The 16794-nt window shown below is 44.3% G+C and overlaps 1 protein-coding gene across 4 annotated transcripts in view; it reads right to left on the bottom strand.

Moving 5' to 3' along the window:
* The window catches only part of SEC24B (SEC24 homolog B, COPII coat complex component), a 100325-nt gene extending 84165 nt beyond the window's left edge, over positions 1-16160 (bottom strand). For all 4 annotated transcript variants that reach the window (XM_054029908.1, XM_054029909.1, XM_054029910.1 and 1 more), the window contains exons 1-2: positions 16030-16160; positions 2669-3364 (exon numbers count right to left, since the gene is read on the bottom strand). In XM_054029908.1, coding sequence (XP_053885883.1) covers positions 2669-3364; positions 16030-16126 — 793 coding nt within the window. In that variant the 5' untranslated portion in view covers positions 16127-16160. The remainder of the gene's footprint in view (positions 1-2668; positions 3365-16029) is intronic.
* Positions 16161-16794: the final 634 nt, after the last annotated feature.

Here is a 16794-nt window from a genome sequence, read left to right as displayed (position 1 = left end):
TGCCCTACCAGGACCTTCAAGCATTAAACACAGAAGTACCTGCAGCAGACTGCATTACTACACCGAAGCAGCTCCTTGCCTTCGCAGCAGACGGTGCAGTAGGACTGGTACCCATCCTCGTCGGACATGTAACTTGGCTGGGGGTTCGGGGAATGTCTTCCTTGCCCGGCTCCTAGCAACCTCCAGGGCACGGTATACGGCTCCACCACTTCCTATGGCTCATGAAGCCTGGACAGTAGTAAGGAGCAGCTCAACTACAGGCTGAGCAAATGCAGAATGGTGGTGGAATGTGCCTTTGGACGTTTAAAAGCTCCCTGGCGCTGTTGGTCAGACGTCAGTGCAACCAACATTCCCATTGTTATTGCTGCGTGCTCAATAATATCTGAGCGAGTAAGGGGGAAATGTTTATGGCGGGGTGGGAGGTTGAGGCAAGTCGCCTGGTGTCCGATTTTGAGCAGTCAGACACCAGGGCGATTAGAAGAGCGCAGCAAGACGCACTGCGCATCAGAGAGGCTTTGAAAACCAGTTTCATGACTGGCCAGGCTTTGGTGTGACAGTTTTGTGTTTTTCTCCTTGATGAAAACCCACCCCCTTTTTCATCTGAATTCCCTGTAAGCCAACCACCCTCCCCCCTTCGAAATAAAGTAGCTATTGTTTTGAAACCATGCATTCTTTCTTTATTAAAAAAAAATGAGATAACGGACAAGGTAGCCCAGGTGGGGGGGGGGGGAGGAGGGAAGGACAAGGCCACATTGCTTATTGTAGCCATACTAAAAATCTAACTGTTTGAATGACAGCTTTCTGTTGCTTGGGCCATCCTCTGGAGTGGAGTGGCTGGGTGCCCGGAGCCTCCTCCCACCCCATATGGGGAGGAGGGTAGGTGGTTATACAGTGAATGCAGCGGGGGTCTGTGCTCTTGTTGGCTTTCCTGCAGCTCCAACAGACGCTTCATCATGTCTGTTTGCTCCCCCATTAGCCTCAGCATTGAGTCCTGCTTCCGCTCTTCGCGCTCACTTAATTCTTTCCTGGCCTCTGCCACTGAATGCCTCCATGCATTAAGCTGTGCCCTATCCGTGTGGGAGGACTACATGAGCTCGGAAAACTCATGTCATCATGAGTGCGTTTTTTTGCCTTCTAATCTGCGATAACCTCAGGGACAGAGATGATAGGGGGAGCGTAGAAACATTCTACGCTCTACAATTCTGAGGGGACTGCATGGTCATCTGTGCTGCTGAGTTCGCCACACTGACCAAACAGGAAATGAAATTAAGAAGTTCAGAGGGCATTTCCTGTGTACCTGGCTAGTGCATTGGAGTTCGAAGTGCTGTCCTGAGTGGTCACAATGGAAAACTCTGGGATAGCTCCCAGAAGCCAATACCATCGATTTACATCTGCACTACACCAAATTCGACCCAGCAAGGTCGATTTTAGTGCTACTCCCCTCGTCGGGGAGCAGTACAGAAGTCGATTTTAAGAGCCCTTTAGGTTAATGGAACAGGGTTGGTTGTGCGGACAAAGTCATTTTTAAATCGACCTAAGGCGGCTAAATTCGACCCAACCCCATAGTGTAGACCAGGGCTTAGCCTGACCAGAACGCAACCATTTTTCCTAGTCAAGACAAGCCTTCAGCTAAAGAAACATAAGCACCTCTCTCAAACTCTCCTTTAATAAGCCTCTAACCCAAGTCCCCTTTTCCCAGCTAAAAAAATTCTTGCATCATCTCCAAATGTGCAATGAGAATTTGAAATAGATTGTTTTCTAATTAAGGTGTGTTCAGTTGTTTAGTATCCATTTCTTCCAGTAAAGGAAAACTATATCCATCTTGCTCAGCTCACAGTCAGGAACTTAAAAATGTGAGAAACTTACCACCTTAAACAAAAAAATAAGCTATCTAACAGAATTAAGGGTTTTTCTTATTACAGTTGATATTGGGAGCAGCTACCTTGCTAAAAATGTGATGTTGTCCAAGTAACTTATCAGCAAGATGGCTGCTACCAGCGATAGGATTTTCAAATGCATTTAGGTTATAAGTGGTTTTTCACCTTTTGAATTTTCAGAGTGGGCTCAGGAAAATAAGTAGAGTTTTCCTTCACTAGCATTTGCAAGTATTAATCACCATGTTGGGGCATGACAAACTGATTTTTGATTAGGTTCTCTATCTTCAGAGCTGAGGGAGAGAAAATATATCTAGTTTGTCTATTTTTTCTCCCTAAACATAGATATACTAGGTATTAGAAGCCTCTTTGACTCTTCAGTTCTGTTTACGCATATGTTTATGTATTCTTTCCCAAAATGTTTATTAGAAACATTTGCACAAAAATAGTTTCTTTTTCCTTAGCTGACTTCCACTGAGAGAGATGCAAGTCACACAGCTGTTAGCAATAACACAATTAGCTGCTATGGAGAGAATTATGTCCTCACAAACAGGAAAATAATGTCTTCAATGAATTAATAAGGAACAGGAGGTGATAAACTTAAAGGATACAGAGGCCCTGTATTCATGCAAATGTCTATTACAACAAATTAACAGAAATACCTACATTTAAAATATTTTCAGATTTCCATGAGGTATCATCATTATAAACTATCATTTAAATTTCTTCAATTATGGAAAAATACTTCATTTCATTTCATTCAGAAGTTTCCTGATTTTGGCATAGTACTATACCTGTATTTATTTGGTTGCTTGCTTTAGCCAGGGATCCAGTGTTATTCCTGCTGAAGTTGTCTTGAGCTGACTGAAAATCTGAAGAGGACCATGATGTAGAATTATATCCCAAAGGAACTTGCTGTTGCAGTGTACGAGGTACAGTTGAACTTTGATCAGGAAATGTATTAGTCTCTTCAAACTGTCCAACAGCTGGAAGGCTCTGGGAAGTAAATACCTGCCCATATGGACTACCAACAGACATGGAAGGATAGGAAAGGTTAGGATATACAGCACTAGAGACGGTAGGCATGGCATAACGACCAGAAGAAAGGGGAAATCCCTGAGACGCAACTGAAGAGCTGGTTGAAGAACTGTAGTGACTACTCAATGCAGAATATGACTGTGGAACACTTGTATGTAAATGAGATGCAGATGATATTGCTCCTTGGGTAAGTCCTCCAGCTGACTCCACAGGATGAGGAGCCCCACTGTACAACTGCTGTGTGTTCAACATGCTGGGACCCACAGAAGTTGTCATGACACTTTGCACTGGGATTGAATAGCAAGCAGAGCGGTAATCAGCAACATACTGGTTATTCAACTGCGAAGGGACAGCTTCATGGGGCACTGGTGGGTAGCGTCCAGAGGAAGCACTATAGTTTTCAAGATGTAAGCCATATCCCAAAGGGAACTGCATCTGATTTTGCACTGGACCTGAAAAGAAGACAAAATGTCATATGTATTGAAGTTGTATGGGTTACATACACCTTTATCACAGTTGGTTGACACACAGACAGACTGGGGCAGGGGTAGGCAACCTATGGCACAGGTGCCAAAGGCGGCATGCGAGCTGATTTTCAGTGGCACTCACACTGTCCGGGTCCTGGTCACCGGTCCGAGGGGCTCTGCATTTTCACTTAATTTTAAATGAAGCTTCTTAAACATTTTAAAAACCTTATTTACTTTACATACAACAATAGTTTAGTTATATATTATAGTCGTTTTGAAAGAGACCTTCTAAAAATGTTAAAATGTATTACTGGCACGTGAAACCTTATATTAGAGTGAATAAATGAAGACTCGGCACACCACTTCTGAAAGGTTGCCAACCCCTGGGCTGGGGGAATCAGTGTGCTTATTAGCATTAACATGCCAGCAGGAGGAGCAAGCAACCAACAGCATCAAAAAAGGAAGCTACTTCCAAACAGTGGAAAGGACAGAATGGCTAAGTAGCAGACATCTATGTGAAAATAAAATACTTAAAGCAGTTTATATACACATACAAAACACAATTTTCAAAGTTCCATCTCAGATATTTGAAAATGTGTTGTAAAAAGTTTTCCCCGAGTTAAGACGCTACATGTCATTTATATTTGGAGGATTATTTTTTAAACAAACATGTTAGAAAGCCCCTGAAAAAGAATGGCATTTATAACAGAAAAAATAAATAACATTCACTGGCACATTTGATATTTATAATAGAAAAATGCCAATATAATAAGGTATTCAAAAACAACCTGATAAATGTGATAGGAAAATAAAATCCTGCATTCAAACCGAATCCGTGGATAAAAGTTATTAATACTTAGTTTTATGAATTCTTAAGAGATGACTAAAGTGGAATGCTGAGTTGCTATTGCTTTTTCCAGTCTCCTCTCACATTGTTTTTGAAGTCTGAGCTTCTACAAAAGCCCATCTATAAACATACAGTATCCAGGAAGATAGCTCTTTATTTCCATTCACTGCCCCATAGTCCTCTGGTACAAGCCAGTCACTGCCAAGTACTTTTAGTTATATATGAATTTCTCATTTGTTTTTCCCACTCTAATTTGGTTTGACAGGATAAGCTGCTTGCATCAAATACACTTTCATCTTTGCCAGGGCTACTGTGCATCCATACATTCACAGAGCAACTTGTGTTTTGAGTTCCCTGTTTGTACTTAATCAAGTACCCTAGCCAGCACAGAATAAATCAGGGAGCAGCTGGATAAAGTAACCTGCCTTCTAAGGGTTTGTCTACACAAAATACAGTACACATTATAAAATAAAGTTGCACTGGTTTAACTTAATATGTGATATTAAACCCACTTAGCTAAACTAGTGCAAAAGACTGTAGACATTCTTATTTTGGATTTAAATGAAACTAAAATAAGCCTGGTTTAAACCGAAAATGAGTCCACACAGCCTTTACACTGGTTTAAAATGTGATTTAAGTTGAAGAGGTGCCGCTTCTGTATGTAGAGAAGGCCTCAGTATGCATTTTGGGGAGGTGGACATTTCCACCTTGCCAGGTACAACAGATTTTGGAACAGAGATAAAGTTCTGACTGTAGGTGGGTTGCATTCACTGCGGAAACTGACCTCAGTGCATCAATGCAACTGTTCCTGCAACAGTATACACCCCTACCCCCATATACTCCCCATCCCCCCGGGTGCAGGCCTGGCAAGGACTTCCACTATTAATAGTAGCTGTGGTCCAATTTGACCATACACCACATATCTGTTTACATAAACAGGCTGGACCACAGTAAATCTAGAAGTCAGTTCCTCTCAGGCTCTTTTCGTTAACCCACTAGACAACTATTTTCTATTTGAGGATAACCTCTCTCTCATGGTTCTCTTTTTAAATTATTACTAGAACTGACTTACAATCACAACAAAACAATCCATTGTTGGGTCACGCTGAGCTCAACTCTGACAAGACATGATAACATGTCATCAAGGCAAAAGCAAAAGGACAAGTTTCACAATAACTGAATGTTGATGTATGACTTAACCTTAATTTTGTGTTTAACACTGTTTGGCATAAAAGACAAGTGAACTTGTCTTAAGTTTTGTTCTTTAAATGAAATGCCCAGAAAATGACAAGTTACTAAAAACAGTGAGAAATATTGCCATACAAAAACATTAAGAACATAAGAATGGCCATACTGGGTCAGACCAAAGGTGCATCTATCCCAGTATCCTGACTTCCAGCAGTGGGAATGAACAGAACACAATCATCAAGTGATCCATCCCGTTGCCCATTCCCAGCTTCTGGCAAACAGACTCTAGGGACATCATCCCTGTCCATGTTGGCTAATAGCCATCGATAGACCTATCCGCCATAAATTTATCTAGTTCTTTTTTTATTAATTTGAAGAGCAGTTTGAATATTGTAGCTATAAATAAATTAAAATTAGTCATGACTATGCACTGGTTGTCCAAAGCTGCCTTCTGATTAACTGATAGAGCCTTTTTGAAATTACACGTGATTATGTTCAATAGATGAAGAAGAAAGGTAATGGAGGAACAAAGATAATGTACCCTATGATGACAGGACATGGCGAGAGAGTTTGGGAGGAGCAGTGAGGGGCTGAAGGAGAAAAAATAGGGTGACAGTTTAAACAGCCTCCTTCTCCAATGCCAGGGTGCCCTTTCAGCAGCAATTTATGGCCCTTTTGGCATCCTCTAATCCAGGGGTCTCAAACACACGGCCCACGAGGTTATTTTCTGCGGCCCGCAAGCTCTTCGCACCCCCACCCCCACCCCCAACCCTCCCCTCCGCCCTCCACCAGCATTTACCTAGACCGGCTCCCTGCCTGCCTGCCTTGCCCCCGCACCACTCCGGGAAGCGGCCGGAACATGGGGAAGGGGGGACACAGGGGTCTGTGTGTTGCTCTTGCTTCAGGCAGCGCCCCCAGCAGCTCCCATTGGCTGCGGTTCCCCATTCCTGGCCAACGGGAGCTGCTGGGGGCGCTGCCTGAAGCATCAGCACCACACAGACCCTTGTGCCCCTCCTCCCCCAGGTTCCGGCCACTTCCCGGAGCGGCACGGGGGCAGGGCAAGGCAGGGCAGTGTAGGGCAGGGAGCCTGTCCTGCCCCCGGTGCACGCCAGGCCAGAGCCCGCCCCCGAACCTCTCCTGCAGCCGAAACCCCTGCCCTGAACCCCCTCCCACACCCTGTACCCCTCCTGCACCCCAACCCACAGCCCTGAGCTCCCTGCCGCACCCCTCCTGCCCTGAGCCCCCTGCCGCACCCCACATCCTGACCCCCTGCCCTGAGCCCCCTGCCGCACCGACCCTCTGCCAAGCCCCCTGCTGCACCCCGCACCCCAACCCCCTGCTGCACCCCTCTTGCAGCCCAACCCCCTGCCCTGAGCCCCCTGCCGCATCCCGCACCCTTCCTGCACCCCAACCCCCTGCCCTGAGCCACCTGCCGCACCCTGCACCTTGACCCCCTGCCGCACCCCACACAGAGTTGGGCAGAGTTGGGGTGGGGATTTCGGGAAAGGGGTTGGAATGGGAGCAGGGAAGGGGTGGGAAGAGGCGGGGCCTCATGGAAGAGGGGGGAGTGGGGGCAGGGCTGAGGGGGGGAGGTGTCAGTAATGCAACCCTCGGGCTAATGTACTAGTCCTCATTTGGCCCTCGTGGTCATTTGAGTTTGAGACCCCTGCTCTAATCATTACAGCTAAAGTGAGAGCTGTTCAATTTTTATTTTTTTTTTTTCATACAAAGTGAGCTGAGAGCATTTGTTAGGCTACAAAGTGCTGCTGAACGGGCTACTGGATTTTTGAGAAACAGAAAAAATCCTAAATAGTCCAGGAATCCTTAAAAATGTTGAGAAAGAATACATTTAAATAATGGCAAAAGATGCCTACACCTCTTTCCCAAGTAGCTTTCAGAGTAGAGGGCAATGGTGAATAAACCCAAGAAAACATTTTAAAAAATTAAATGTTAAATTAATGAGCCCTACTCTAACAGTAATGAGCTATTTTATGGTGTCTATTAATGGGCTACTGATGCACTATGACCTCATGCCTTCAGCCACCTGAAAAGGTGTATCAATAATGCACACCCTGTTGTGCCTTGTTTTATTTAAATATTTTTGACACCTTACATTTACTGGCTTTCCACCCAACAAATTATCTGTGAACTGCATTTGATCATCTAAATTAGAGTACTTTTAATTTCTTATATTGAATACAAAAAGAGTTAGTAAAGCTTATTTTGTAGTGCATCACAGTGTGTAATATGACTTCTTCCACTGCCGGACCTCCAAGTGAGAGGGTTGTGCATAGTACCAAAACTTTATTATGCCTTTTTAAAATTAGCATTGAAAAAATAAGACTGGGAATGAATGCACACTGAACCACTAGTCCATAATCTCATTGCCTCAAATCTCCATCCCCTATAATCGCTGAACTGTCTTCATTTCCAGTCTTAAATACTGTATAAGTTTTAGTGTGTTCAGTAGCCACTTCTAACACCACAAACATTTTTGTTCTTTCACTACACGTGGCAGATTACAAGTATGAAAGCTAAAGAAGATGACAATTATTTGTAGCTAAGCCAATGAAAGAAAGAACAATTTTATCACACAAAAACAAATTTAAAAAAGATCCATAACTTTTAGATTTGAAAAATTCCAGTCCTTTACTAGCAGATTTTACATTTATAGTAGAAAGGTTCTGGGCATTTAAGCCTGATCCTCCAACAGTAATTCTAAGTGAAAAAGGAGTGCAGTATCTGGCCCTTATTGTATACTTACACAAAAACCTCTCTGATTACACAACACTGGTATCAGCTTTTGTGACATTTAAACTGCACGATAATAGTTTAGCATGTCTAATAGTTTAAAAATGATTAGCTTTATTTTATAATTTAAGTAGTTTCAGAGTTCACTTATTCTGTATTAGCTGAAAAAAATTAAGAGTTCACAACAATTTAAAATATGTTTAAATATTAATTGTAATGGTCTAGAAAAGAACAAGTCCATTACAAAAGCAGAGACTTGCTTTAAATACCAACCTGGTATCTAGCAATTCAGGAGTCCTAAACTTCCATAAGGAGACTTCTCAACAAACTTTCAGATTTGCAAAAAGTGTAAATCCTGAAAACTAGAGCAGAAAACTCACGAAGTTAATTTAAGATACTGCTCCGCTGATGCCTCACATTGTTAGAGACTACAAAGTGGAATTGACCTTGGTGCAGTAGATTGTCTTATAAATATGAAAAAGTGCTCATCCAAAGCTCTAAGTGCATTTATCATATATTAAAAATACTAAAATAAATGCAGTAGACTCATAATAATGGGGGGCAGAATACCTACACCAGCCACAGATCCTCACCCTTTGCCCATACAACCTGACCAACCAAGGAAAGACATAGACCTTAAAAAATATCTGGGCTACTTGTGAATATACTTACACCTTGAGGTTCCCTCAAGCAGAGGAAGATATGATTTATCACTTACTAGGCCAGAGACGATTTCTGAGGTGGTTCCAATTACAAAAAATAAAGTGCCTTTACCAAAGTATACCTTAATGATAATTCTACCTTTGTTCTATTCCCTTCCTCCATTTCCCCCATTTCTATCATACTGCTGGTCTGCTCCTGCATAACTTTACTCTTGTGTACCATTTACCCTTTCAAACAGAATATTGTATATTCATAGATTCTAGGACTGGAAGGGACCTTGAGAGGTCATCGAGTCCAGTCCCCTGCCCGCATGGGCATTACATCCAATGGTCTCTGGGGACATACAAAAACACTGAGATAACTGAGTTTGGATAACTGGGGAGAATGTGTCTGAAGACTTCAAGGTGCCTCTCTTTACTACAGAGAGTTGGTCAGCTTAGCAGAGCTGCTAGAAGCGGGGTCTAGTGCTGAAGCTCCATGGAACTCCGTTCATCCAGATGTTACGATTTCTACACAAGTGCTACTGCTACACAACTCCTAAGCAACTCCATTTTGTAGAGTGAAGGAGCTAGGCAGGATTGGAATTTCCTGGATCCCAATAGCTTCCTTTTCCATCTCTACTTCACCTGAGGATGGGCTATCAGCAAGGAATGGGGAATTCTCAAAATTTCATCCAAATCTTTACCTGAAATTCCCAGAGAACATTACCTTGTTTTAGGTAACAGAAGCATTTTGGATGCTCAAAATACGATACAAGGTAGAATACAGCAATGTGACAACGGGATTATAGAATGCGACTGCCAGCAGGATTAAGGAGAGTATCAGTGTACTGGATATACAGCTTAACAACCAAGGAAACTAGACAGAATGCCTTCAGCAATCTTGAAAAGTTTGAAGATAAGGTACATTTTTCACCAGAGCTCGAAAAATCCACTCATATGCTACATAGTCATGGTGAGTTTCATACTTGTCAAACAGGGAAACAAACACCATCAACATTGGCAGAACCTAAGCTTCAATTTAGAGTATTAAATTTCTAACACGTTTGACTGCAAAGGACGATAACCTTCTGAATGTGAAATAAATGTGAACTGTTGCAGTGCATTCCTGCTAAATATGCAGTCAGCTCCAGTCCTTTAAAGCTGCTCAGAGTTAAGAACGTTGAATATATCAGACCCCAACCAATCAGAGGCTAATCCAAAAGATGGACCCCCTCCCAAATGGAGCATGGGTAGAGGGACAGTACCCCAAGTGGAATTCAAGCAATAGCCCCCTCTTGTCATTAACTGTGGGGCAGGTGACTAGGCTACTCACTGGGCCACTGGCCCTTCCCATGAACATCTTTTGTACTGATGTCTGGCTGGTAGGTGTCATTTTTCCAAACCCTACTACTTACAATGAATCAGTTCTAAACTATGAGAGTAAAAGCCAGTATTTTCAAACTTAGATGCCATAAATTAGACACCTAAATCCATGCCTGGGCTCATTTATAAAGTTTGCCTGAGCTCAGGGCTGCTTTGAGTTCCCAGTATTTCTGAAAAATCAGGCTACTTTTTTAATTTAGGATACTAAATATAGACCTAGGTGCCTTTAAGGCACCTAAATTTTAAAATATTGTCTTAAATTTTTAATTACAATAACAGTTGAATCTACTATTGGTGATGGATACCTAGCTGAAAAGCAACATAATCGTTAACCCGGGACATCATACACCTTTAACTTGAAAAAACAACGAGTCCTTGTGGCACCTTAGAGACTAACAAATGTAATGGCCATAAGATTTCGTGGGCTATAACCCACTTCATGAAAGCTTATGCCCAAATAAATTTGTTAGTCTCTCAGGTGCCAAAAGGACTCCTTGTTGTTTTTGCTGATACAGTCTAATATGGCTACGCTTCTGAAACCTGTCACCTTTAACTTGAAATCTAGATAACTACAAAATATGAGTTGGAGATTCAGGTACTAAAACTTCCCCTCAAAACCCCTAGCAACTTTCTCTCCATTTTATTTCTTCTGTTGCTGCACAAAGAGACTCGTGTAAACAGGGAAAATTTGACAGAAGAAGAAACAGGCTTTGTCTAAAAGTAAAAATTATACCACCTTAACTACACCAATATTGTTAAAGTGGTAAAACCCCCTTAGTGTAGACACAGTTATACCAGTATAGCTTATTCCCCTATGGGACGGGGAATTATACCGGCATTTAAAAAAAACAAACAACAACAAAAAAAACAACCAACCAACCTACCCAACAATTATACCAGTGCAAAAGCCATATGTAGACCAGGCCCGAGTGAAACTGACTACCCCAAAGTGCTATCAAATGCACAAACCAAACTGAAAAAAAACAAGCATCTATTTTAGTTGTAATCTTAGGTGTCACTTGGAACAATATTATAAAAAAGTCTTCCTACAGAAATGTGTGGATTTTTGTAATAGATTATCTCTTTAGTATTTAATATTTCAACATGTTTAATTTTTAACACTGCAGTTCCTTAAGACTGTTGGAAAAAAATCATGAATAGTCTGAATTCATATTACAGTACTACCTACATCTAGGTGTCACTTTTCAGCTAGTGTTTAGCAGCCACCAGCAACACGCTCTGTTATAATTAATAATTTTATTTTCAAATATTCAGTGAGAAGTTCTTACATTTGGACTTCAAGATTGATGGGCTAAGCAAAATAGGTATTATTTTAAAAGAAGGGCTTCAGCACAGAATCAAACAGGAAAAATTGAATAGTTAGGAAGCAAACTATTAGGACAAACAAAAGGAAAGCCAATATTACAAAACATTCTTTTTTTAAAGTGTGTACCAGTATGAAAATCACTAAGGATCCTTCACATGGACTTGTCCCCTGGATCAGACAAATAGTATCAAGGCCATGAGAACTAACATCAATGTGAATACTTGCAAGCCCCAATTTATCACCTCTGCCAAACACTAAATCCTTCTGATGGAAGTCTTTTGATTGAGCTCTTTGTGAGGCTCCAATAAATTCCAAGAGTTGGGAGAAGATCGGACAGAATTTATGAAGTCTAATGTATGCAGTATTCTCGCAGCAACACACAGTTATCTCTAGCATGTGCAAACACATCAGTAACTATATTTACATAACCATTACTTACTGCTCCCAACATATAAGTAACACTGATTTTAGAAACATAGACCAAATTCAAGGAAGCAGATGGTGCCATTCTGGGCAAAGTGGAACATGGCATTAAAACTAAAAAAAATGAAGTCTGGCAGTCTTGTTTTTCGATTTTCTGTTTCCCTTCTTTCTCCCCTTCCTTTATATAAACTTTAAAATTTATATTTTATAAATATAAAATTGTTTGTCATAAACAATGCCCCAAATGCTTCATGTAAGTTCCCAGGACTGGTAGATCAAAAACAAAACTATCTTTTTCAAAATGTTGAAACGTTATTGTGTGGTTATGTAAAGTGACAAATTAAATTAACACTTTACCTATGAATCACCAACTCTACATGACTGTAAATATATCCCAAGGTAAAGAATATGAAAACCAAGAAACAAATAGATACTCAATAATTATGGAGCTAACAAGGTGAAAAATGCAAGAGTCAGCTACTGAGTTTATTTTTAAAAAACTTTTAAGAATTAAAAATGATTGTCTGAATCACAGGTATATTAAATGGTCAAACTAAAAAAGGTTGTAAACAAAATTATTTACCCATGTTGCTGATAAGCCCATAGACGATTACAGTGAAAGAATTTTAAAAATCCAAATGGTCATTATTATTTTTACACTTATTTTTGACATTTCTTCCATGGTCTTAGATACAGTAAAAATATATGAAGTCAGTTATAGTTTCCTGTGTTTAGTGTTACAATATTTGGATTTCAACACTGCATAGAAATGGCTGTTTATTTGAACACAACTTTATACATTACAATTTTATAAACATGGAAAAATGTATTTTGGTCAAAGTTATTACGAAATTTAAGTGGAAAGCCTTTTTCTAAAAGTTTCTATTTAATCATCCTAGGTTTCTACAAACCTTCAGCAATGTTTGCATGAACTTGATTCACAATCTGTTGCCTAAACATGACAGCTAAAACTTTGTTCGTATAACCAAAGAGCATTAAAATTAAAGACCTCAATCCTGCTAACAGATCTACAAAGACTAAACTCTGTGCCCATGCCAACCTGACTGTAAAATCAGAGCCTAGGAGAAAATGTTAAAGTGCAATGCTAGCAAATATGCTTAATACAAATAACAGAGAGAAATGAAACTGATTAGGATCAGAAGCTATAAAGACCTCATTAAATCAATTATACATATTTTACGATCAATTTTAAAATTGTGAGCTATAAAATCAGTGACAGTATCATTGTAGATTAAAATATATGTAAAGACTTATACTCTTAGTATATTTTTATGCTAAGATACAGTTTGCTCAATTTTAGGATATGTAACTTGAAGTGCATGTCTTCTCATTTTGTTATAATAAAACACCATAAGAAACAAAAAGCATCATGTTTTAGTAATTCACATCCTGTTAAGAATAATCATGCACCGGACCCTTGTTTATTTCCCCCAAATCCCTAAAGTCTTAACCCTGAAGATTTATGCACATGCTCAGTTGGTGTATATGAATAGATCCACTGGGAATGCAAATATTCCCATTGAAACTACTCAGGTGTACAAAATAAACCATGTGTCTAAGTGTTTGCAGAACCAACACCTGAGTGTGTTACAGCCTCCAAAGTGTTCCCAAGATGCAGTTTTCCACCTAGAAAGGTTCCAAAATTGAATTAAATTAGAGGAAAAATATTGTACTACCTCACTTACTATTTTGAGTAAGCCTAACTGGCACTTTTTAATATTCTGAGAAGTTATTCCTCTGTTTCAGAGCCAGAATTGCAGTGATAGTCAAAAAACTTATCAAAGGTTGGTTTTTTAAATCTCAGTTATACAGCTACTTAATTTCCAACACTTCACACCCACTTCCCAACTACCAGACACAGTAAAAAACACAAACTATGTCTAGATAGCTGTGCATGCTTGTCTACGAAGCGAAAAGTCTCTCCTGCAGGGCTCTCCATACTGCCAAATAGGTCACCTCCACCTGCAAATTGTGTGTCTGTGAAGAGGGAAGCCAACATTTAGGCTAGTGATACTCAGACCACAGTGGTTTAGGAGCCAAATTAGCGATCGTTACCCAAAAAAGATCCACAATAGTGTAAATTCATTGTTTTATTTGCTATAGTACTATATATTCATATTTAGTTTTTATACCCATAGATTATTCTCAAAGCAAAATGACTGATCATCTTGTTTAGACACAATACATCAATCCCTGAACGCGCTCCCCGTCAACTCCAGAACTCCACCAGGGCGAGAGGCGGAAGTGGAGTCGACAGGAGAGCGACGGTTGTCGATCCCACGCCGCAAGTCAATCTAAGATACGCAACTTCAGCTAGGAGAATAGCGTAGCTGAAGCCGACGTATCTTAGATCGACCCCCCCCAGTGTAGACCAGGCCTTAGGTCAGCTTATAGCGGTATCTACACCCTGCTGTGTCGAAAGGAGATGCTCTCCTGCTGACTTACCTTACACTTCTCAGGGACCTGGAGTACAGAAGTCGATGGGAGAGCGTTATGCCATCGACAACTTGTCATTGACACCACTGCATCAATAGCAACAGTGCTGATTTAGCGGTTAGTCAAGCCCATAGTAAAAGCATCCTGTTTGGTTAATAATTTAATAATAATTTTAATATCATGTGCTGCAAAGAGCCACAGGAAACACATTAAAAAGCCATTTGTGGCTCCCGAGCCTCAGTCTGAGTATCACCACTGATCGAGGTTAACCACACACAGGATTACAAGAATCTCCTGTGAAGTGAAGGCACTGCTTCACTCTGCATCCCAAAAGCCTGTTGTGACATTAAACCAGCCTGTCACTCAGCTAGATGGGAGGATGACTGGACCGCACAGTACATGTGCTAAATCCGTGAGCGGACACACACAGCCCAGCTAACCGAGACAAAAACCATGGAAACGCCACATGGCAGAGTCAACCCCCCCCCCACCTCCTGATGCCCCCATCTGTCCCAGCCCCCTAGTCCTCAAATGCCCCCCCATCCCAGCCCCCCTCCGCCCATGCCCTCCTCTGTCCAAGCCCAGCAGCCCAGCGTCGCAACCTCCCCCCACCCTCCTCCATCCCAGTCCCCCCACACCCATCTGTCCCCCCTTCCAGCCTCCCGCCGCCCTCAACTGTCCCAGGCCCCCTGCCCCAACCGCCCCCCCCACCCTCCTCTGTCCCAGCCCGCCCGTCCCAGTCCCCCCCGCCCCCCTCTGTCCCAGCCCGCCCGTCCCAGTCCCCCCCGCCCTCCTCTGTCCCAGCCCACCCGTCCCAGCCTCCCCCGCCCCCCTCTGTCCCAGCCCGCCCATCCCAGCCTCCCCCGCCCTCCTCTGTCCCCAGCCCACCCGTCCCAGTCCCCCCCGCCCTCCTCTGTCCCCAGCCCACCCGTCCCAGTCCCCCCCGCCCTCCTCTGTCCCAGCCCGCCCCCCAGTCCCCCCCGCCACCCCTGTCCCCAGCCCACCCGTCCCAGCCTCCCCCGCCCCCCTCTGTCCCAGCCCGCCCGTCCCAGCCTCCCCCGCCCTCCTCTGTCCCAGCCCGCCCCCCTCTGTCCCCAGCCCACCCGTCCCAGTCCCCCCCGCCCTCCTCTGTCCCCAGCCCACCCGTCCCAGTCCCCCCCGCCCTCCTCTGTCCCAGCCCGCCCCCCAGTCCCCCCCGCCCTCCTCTGTCCCCAGCCCACCCATCCCAGTCCCCCCCACCCTCCTCTGTCCCAGCCCGCCCCCCCAGTCCCCCCGCCCTCCTCTGTCCCAGCCCGCCCTCCTCTGTCCCCAGCCCACCCGTCCCAGCCTCCCCCGCCCCCCTGTCCCAGCCCGCCCGTCCCAGCCTCCCCCGCCCTCCTCTGTCCCAGCCCGCCCCCCTCTGTCCCCAGCCCACCCGTCCCAGCCTCCTGCCCCGCCCTCCTCTGTCCCAGCCCGCCCGTCCCAGCCTCCTGCCCCGCCCTCCTCACCTTCCTCTGTCCCGGCCCTCGCCGCTCTACCACCACCGCTATTGCCCCGCCCCGCCCGGCCAGCCCCAGCTCTGTTGCCCCCCGGCCAGTCCAGCCCCACCCGAGCGCTAGGCCCGTGCGGACCCCCAACCTTGGCTCCTCACCGTTCTGACAGGGCGGCGGCCTGGCCGCGGCGGCGGGCGCTCTGGCCCCTCCAGGGACTGCGGCAGAGCGCGGGGGGATCCCGGCTGGCACCGACATAGTTTTTCGCTGCGCCTCTGCTTTGGCGGACGCGCCGGACGTCACCAACGGAAACAACCCTGGAACGCGCGCAGCCGCAGCCTTCCGCCTGGAACTGGCGCGTGAAGGACAGAGAGCAGCCGATCCGTGCCCGGAGCCACCGCCACAGCGCCCCCTAGCGCCGCCCCCCAGCCTTGCTCCACCGCGACAGCTTGCGGTGCCCCCCAGTTCTACCGCGACAGCCCACAGCGCCGCCTAGCGCCGCCTCCCTGTCCCGCATTGAATTTCAACCCAGAGCGCCTCCTACTTTCCCGTCCAAAGTGCCATCCCCACTGACCCCCCCCCCCTGCGCCTCCCAACCATGGCCCATGATGCAAGTCCTAACTTCTGTCCCAGCCTCTCCAAACCCTACTGCAGACCTTGCTACTGCATGTGCCCTATGGACCCGTCCCTTTTTCTCTTCTCTCCCTCCCCTCCCACTTCTATTTGAGCCATTTCTGATCAGGGGTCCAGAATCCTTCAGCCAGGGCCCCTTTGCGGTCTGTCCCATCTCCAGCTGGAGTGTTCCTACTGATTATAGCTCTAACAGCAAAGCTTTGGGAGGGATCTGACTTCTCAGGAGAGAGAGAGAGAGAGACAAAATCAGCTCCTTAAAGTCCATCCAGAGACCCAAAGGCAGTGCAGATCCT

This window comes from Malaclemys terrapin, chromosome 5 (assembly GCF_027887155.1).
Source record: "Malaclemys terrapin pileata isolate rMalTer1 chromosome 5, rMalTer1.hap1, whole genome shotgun sequence".
In the NCBI taxonomy this organism is placed as follows: Eukaryota; Metazoa; Chordata; order Testudines; family Emydidae; genus Malaclemys; species Malaclemys terrapin.
The sequence above is the reverse complement of the archived record's forward strand: the minus strand, read 5'-3'. Positions and strand labels throughout refer to the sequence as shown.